This window comes from Lactuca serriola, chromosome 3 (genome assembly GCF_051521515.1).
Source record: "Lactuca serriola cultivar US96UC23 chromosome 3, Lser_US96UC23_V15, whole genome shotgun sequence".
Classification (NCBI taxonomy): Eukaryota; Viridiplantae; Streptophyta; class Magnoliopsida; order Asterales; family Asteraceae; genus Lactuca; species Lactuca serriola.
Window position 1 is genome coordinate 29,323,576 of NC_136410.1, and position 6,450 is coordinate 29,330,025.

The window sequence follows — 6,450 nt, forward strand, 5'->3', positions numbered from 1 at the left end:
TAATGTCTTAAATGTAGTTCAAAATGAAGGAGTTTGAAATGAAGTCTGAAATGAGTTCGAAATGGTATTTATAGCGGACCATAATTGGACCATAATTCCGGATCAGATCATATACTCATTTACCGTATACAAAATATGGGTTCGGAATGACTCGTTCCGGACGTGGTCGTTTCTCAAAATAAATAAATAAATACTATTTTTAAAATAACATTATAGATTACTCAATTTCCCATTAATATATACAACATAGGTTTATTGATTTTAGTTATAATTATATTAGCTGACGTTTTCTTAAAACTGTATTTGGTAAAATTCAGAAGGAGGTTACAACGCGTTCGTATGATTACTCGTGTTCGTCACCTTCTTCCTTATTTTCCGATGTTAGCCATAATTCGTTTTCTCCTCATCAAATCTTTCTCAATTTCCAGAAACCCTGATCTAACTTCACTTCACGAAATCGATACCCTGAACCCCGTAATCCATAACATTCTGTTGTTATTGCAAAGCTGGAGCAGTTGAAGACGATCGGCAGGGAGCTCGCAATGGGCTCCCAGGGTGGCTTCGGCCAGTCTAAGGAGTTTCTGGAGCTTGTTAAATCAATTGGCGAATCCCGATCCAAAGCTGAAGAAGACCGTATTGTCCTTCACGAGATCGAAACCCTAAAACGTCGGATCACCGAGCCCGATATCCCCAAACGGAAGATGAAAGAGTACATAATTCGTCTTGTATACATTGAGATGCTCGGTCATGACGCCTCTTTTGGGTACATTCATGCCGTTAAGATGACCCATGACGATTCCCTCCTACTCAAGCGAACTGGGTATTTGGCCGTCACCCTGTTTTTGAATGAGGATCATGATTTGATAATATTGATCGTGAACACGATCCAGAAGGACTTGAAGTCGGATAATTTCCTGGTGGTATGTGCTGCATTGAATGCGGTCTGTAAATTGATTAATGAGGAGACGATACCGGCTGTTCTTCCGCAGGTTGTTGAGTTGTTAGGTCACCCAAAAGAGGCGGTGAGGAAGAAGGCTATAATGGCCCTGCATCGGTTTTATCAAAGGTCTCCGTCAGCCGTGACTCATCTTGTAACGAATTTCCGAAAGGTTGGTGCTCTTTAGATATATAGACTTCATATTATTATGGGTATTATATAATTTTGACCTGGATATTTGACTTTGAGTATTGAAGCTTCATCTCCATACACATTAAAAATCCTTCTCCTGATAACTATCATTGTGATAAGATTATTTGGGCTCCTGTGATGTCCATGTGCCATTGCAATTAGTTTGTGTTGTCTTTCATGGCCACATTACGTGGAGAATGAAAAATCCAACATAAACTGATCCTTTATTGCTACATGTTGGTTTTTTGCAGAAACTTTGTGATAATGACCCTGGAGTAATGGGTGCTACTCTTTGCCCTCTATTTGATCTTATCTTAATAGATGTAAATTCACATAAGGATCTTGTTGCCAGCTTTGTAAACATCCTCAAACAAGTTGCTGAACGCAGATTGCCCAAGAGTTATGATTATCATCAGACACCTGCACCATTCATACAGGTATGTCACTTTATATAATATATTTTGTATATAGACCTTCATGAGTTCCAATATTTTATTAATTTAGTTACAAGATATCATATAGAGTATAATTGTAATAACATTTTTTTTTCTTGTAAGAGGGGTAATGACATGCTAACTGTGTTATGCAGATTAAGTTGCTAAAAATCCTGGCTTTACTTGGTAATGGTGACAAGCAGTCAAGTGGGCAGATGTATACTATCATTGGAGACATAATGAGAAGAAGTGACACAACTAGCAATATAGGAAATGCAATTCTTTATGAATGTATATGCTGTGTCTCATCTATACATCCCAGCCCTAAGTTATTCACAGCTGCAGCTGATGCAATTGCTAAACTTTTGAAGGTCTACTCTTCTTCATGTTTTTTGCACTCACACAATTCTAACCTTCTGTTTTGGTAATACTAAATCTTATTATCAGATATCTGTTCCTTGTAGAGTGATGTTCATAATCTAAGGTATATGGGGATTGATGCACTTGGTCGATTGATAAGGATAAGCCCAGAAATTGCTGAGCAACATCAACTTGCTGTAATTGATTGCTTAGAGGTGAGAGTTAGTTATATTTGCTATGTTATAATAGACTTGAAACATATGTTTACTTCTTTTTCAATTGTTGAATCATCAGGACCCAGATGATACTTTAAAGAGGAAAACCTTTGAGCTGCTTTATAAAATGACAAAGTCCTCGAATGTTGAAGTTATAGTAGAGCGTATGATAGAGTACATGATAAGCATCAATGATTATCATTACAAAACTGAAATAGCATCTAGATGTGTTGAGCTTGCTGAACAATACGCACCTACCAACCAATGGTTTATCCAGGTTTTTTTTTTTTTTTTTTTTTTTCTCTCTAATGCGTATGTATTTGCTCATTTACAATTGCAAGTTAATATATAATTGGTTTCGCTTTACAGACTATGAACAAAGTTTTCCAGCATGCTGGGGATTTGGTGAACCCTAAGGTGGCACATAATTTGATGCGTTTGATAGCTGAGGGATTTGGAGAGGATGATGATGATGATGATACAGAAGATAGTCAGCTTAGATCTTCTGCTGTATGTAATTCTTTTATGACCATGCACTTTTTAATTGTTTAAAAATCTTTATCTGGAAGTTTTTTTTTTGGGGTGTAGGTGGAATCTTACTTGCGAATAATGGGAGAACCGAAACTTGCATCTACATTTCTTCAGGTAAGTTGGATAGTATCATAGTATCCAGTCAAGTCAACATTTCTATATGTTGACTTTTTCTTTTTTGGTACTTTTGTATACAGGTTATATGTTGGGTTTTGGGGGAATATGGAATTGCAGATGGTAAATATTCAGCCTCATACATCAGTGGAAAGCTATGTGATGTGGCAGAAACACATCCAAGCGATGATACTGTTAAGGTATGTTTCTAGAATAGATGATGTCCATGTATGTAGTGTTTGTTATTGTTATTTATTAGAACTTGAGGTGTAACAAGTGTGAATTTTGGAAGTTAGGCATATGCAGTGACAGCAGTTATGAAAGTATGTTCCTTTGAAAAAGCTGCTGGAAGAAAAATAGACATGCTACCGGAGGTAGGTAAATAGTAAATTAAACCCTAACAAAAGCATTATCAGATTCAGTTCCAATCAGTCCTTCAAATTTCTCTCTTGTTACAGTTCCAGTCCTTAATGGAATCACTAACAGCATCCCACTCAACCGATCTCCAACAACGTGCATATGAACTTCAAGCATTTATCAACCTAGACCCCGATGCCATAAACAATATAATGCCATTCGATGCAAGTTGTGAAGAAATCGAGGTGAAAAAACTGTTAGGCGCATTATTGTCATCATGTACTTTTTTTTTTAATTAAAAAAAAAAAAAAAAAAACTGTTTTTTTTTTTTTTTTGTTTATTCCATGCACAGATTGATAAAAGCCTTTCCCTTGTAAATGGTTACATCGAAAAGTCATTAAAAGATGGAGCACAACCTTATATACCCGAGCAAGAAAGATCCGGAACTTTAAATATCAACAACTTTAAAAACCAGGATGCTTGTCCGCATTCTCTTAAATTTGTTGCGTATGAGGTTCCAAAACCTGTAATTCCAAGAATGCCCCCGAAAGTACTTTCTTCAGCGGAACTTCTACCCGAACCTGACCCATTTTATCAACGGGAGGTCCACCGTAGCCCATCGGTTGGATCCATATCTGACACCCAACAACTCCGGCTACGGCTTGATGGGGTGCAAAAGAAGTGGGGCCAACCATCAACCACCGGTCCATCAACCTCTGAACCGGAGTCGTATTTGGTTAATGGTAGTTCGGCAGTTGAGGTTTCTGAAGAAAAGCAAAAACTTGCAGGTTTACTGTTTGGTGGGATAAGTTCACGGGGTGAAAAGAAACAATCACAATCGGGTGGTCAAACCAAGGGTTCGAAAGTACCCCGTCATGTGGTTGACCAAACGGGTCAAGTCAAACCGGCTCCTGACTTGCTTGATTCAGGGTCAAGTATGGCGAGTAGCTCTTCTTCAATGGTGGATCCGTTTAAACAGCTTGAAGGTCTTCTTCTGGATACAAGCCAGAAAGGTCCTGATTTTATGTGTATCAATTCAGATACTTGGAATCAGAATCAGAATCATGATGGAAGCTCTGATGGGTCGAGTAACTTGAATAACAGAGTGGGTCCCTTACCAACAAAGGGTCCGAATCTGAAAGAAGCTTTGGGAAAGGATGCACTTGTTAGGCAAATGGGTGTAACCCCAACAACCCAAAATCCTAATTTATTTAAAGATTTGCTTCGCTGATTATGGTATGGATTCGTCTTCATTCTTGATGATTATGCCAGGAACAACTTGTGTGATTCGAGAAGAGATGATTTTTTTTTGTTTCGTTTTTGATGTTGAGTTTTGACGTTTGTGTAACTTGCGGGAATATATGTACGTTTTCTTCCGGTGTACGATAATCTTTTGAGGTGCATTGTTTTGTTTGTTGTCGATCCAACATTATACAACATGGAATAATACGAGTAGATTCATTGGAAACTAATTTCCAGGGTTATTCTCCTGCTAACTTAGGGGGTCTACTAGATTCGTATTACTAGCGGTGATGAAGTGTAGCGACGATTTTCAATTTCATGAATACGGTCGAGGTTTTAGTTTTTAACCGGATTATATACGGTGTGGGTGTGGACTTATTCTTTAACAGTTTTCTATTAATTGTGTGCTCATTGGGATGCATGTATAAAATTAAGTGGGCTCATTGGATGCATGTATAAAATTATCCCTAAATCTTTTGCCTTTGAGTTATTGGTTCAGTTATTGGTGAGACTCACTCGGCTTTCATTGAAGACATAAAAGATTTTAGATAGCCCAATGATAATTGATGAAGTTTGTAATTAGGCAAAGAAGGCAAAACAAAAACTATTCATGTTTAAAGTTGATTTTGATAAAGCTTTCGATTCTATAAATTGAAATTATCTTTGATTCGATGATGGCTCAAATTAGTTTTGGCGCGAAATGACGTTTTTGGATTAAATGATGTTTTTCATCTTCTAGGGCCTTGGTTCTTATCAATGGTTTGACGACTAAGGAATTCTCCATTTCCAAGGGAGTGCGACATGGCGACCCCTATCACATTCTTTTTTATTATTATTATCGTCATGGAAGGCCTCAATGTTGTCATGAAATACGGTTGTCAAAGTGCTTTGTTTCGGGGTGTAAAAATTTCCAATCGTGGACCTTCTATCTCTCATCTTTTTTACGCATATGACATTTTATTCATTGGTGAATGATTAAGTTCTAACTTTGACAATTTGGCAAGGATTTTAAGATGTTTTCAAGCTAATCTGAGGCTTAAGGTAAACTTCAATAAATCCCAAGTTTTTGGGATTGGGGTCTCGATAGGGGAAATAACCGGAGGTGCGCATATTTTGGGATGTTGTGCTGCTTCTCTGCCTTTCAAATATTTGGGTATCCCCGCGGGAGCCAATATGGCTCTACAAAGACATTGGCAACCCATCCTTGATCGGGTTCGATCCAGACTCTCCTCCTTGAAGGCTAGAACTCTCTAATTTGGTGGTCGCCTTACGCATCGTTAGAGCATTTTATTATTTAAAAGATATGGGGTTATTTTTCTCTTGGTGTCTTTAAGATCCAAGTCAGATCCGGAGAAAATACGCTTTTCTGGTTGGAAGATTGGGCCGGTGATGGAGCTTTTGTTGAGCGCTTCCCAAACATTTTCAATCTTGACAGGAAAAAATCATGTTTCATTTCAGACAGGATTCGGTCCAATCGAATCTTCTCTTGGAATTGGAAACAAATTCCTAGTAATCAGTTGGAGATTACAAAATTAAATGCTCTTTCACATGTGAAGTTAGTCCATGGCAGGGATAAGTGGAGTTGCAAATTATCTTCTGATAGCAATTTTTATGTCAACCACTTAAGAAACCTTATTGACTCCAGGTTCACTGCTTAGGTGGCTAATCTAACTATTTGGGTCCATCTTGCTCCTATTAAAGTTAGTGGTTTCATTTGGCGTGCATGTTTGGATTGGATTCCTTCAGCTACGACGTTGTCTCGCCGTGGAGTTTCGATTTCCTTTTCAAATTGTCAATTTGGTCTGACTGGGTTGGATGATACATACCATATTTTTGTGGGTTGTCCTTTTGCCAATGATGTTTGAAGTGGATTCTCAACTGGTGTAACGTTCCCTTTCAAATTTTTGAAACAGTTAGTGAGTTTGTGTGATTTGCAGCGGCTTGAGGGCATTGCCCAAAGAAGCGTCAATTATTACTTGTCATCTTCTATGGCTTCTTATAGTGCCTTCGGAAAGTCAGGAACGAATTGATCTCTAACAAACTAAGAGTCTCCTCTTCGAAAAAGGTG

At 38.0% G+C, this 6,450-nt stretch overlaps 1 protein-coding gene across 1 annotated transcript; it reads left to right on the forward strand.

Moving 5' to 3' along the window:
- Positions 1–290: 290 nt before the first annotated feature.
- On the forward strand, positions 291–4,612 carry LOC145091770 (AP-4 complex subunit epsilon-like). The gene is made up of 11 exons (XM_079029560.1): positions 291–1,109; positions 1,381–1,566; positions 1,719–1,934; positions 2,028–2,138; positions 2,218–2,415; positions 2,508–2,648; positions 2,727–2,783; positions 2,867–2,983; positions 3,080–3,157; positions 3,242–3,385; positions 3,493–4,612. The coding sequence occupies exons 1-11, from the start codon at positions 543–545 to the stop codon at positions 4,369–4,371; spliced, it is 2,694 nt and encodes an 897-aa protein (XP_078885686.1). The 5' UTR covers positions 291–542; the 3' UTR covers positions 4,372–4,612.
- The last annotated feature ends 1,838 nt before the right edge of the window (positions 4,613–6,450 follow it).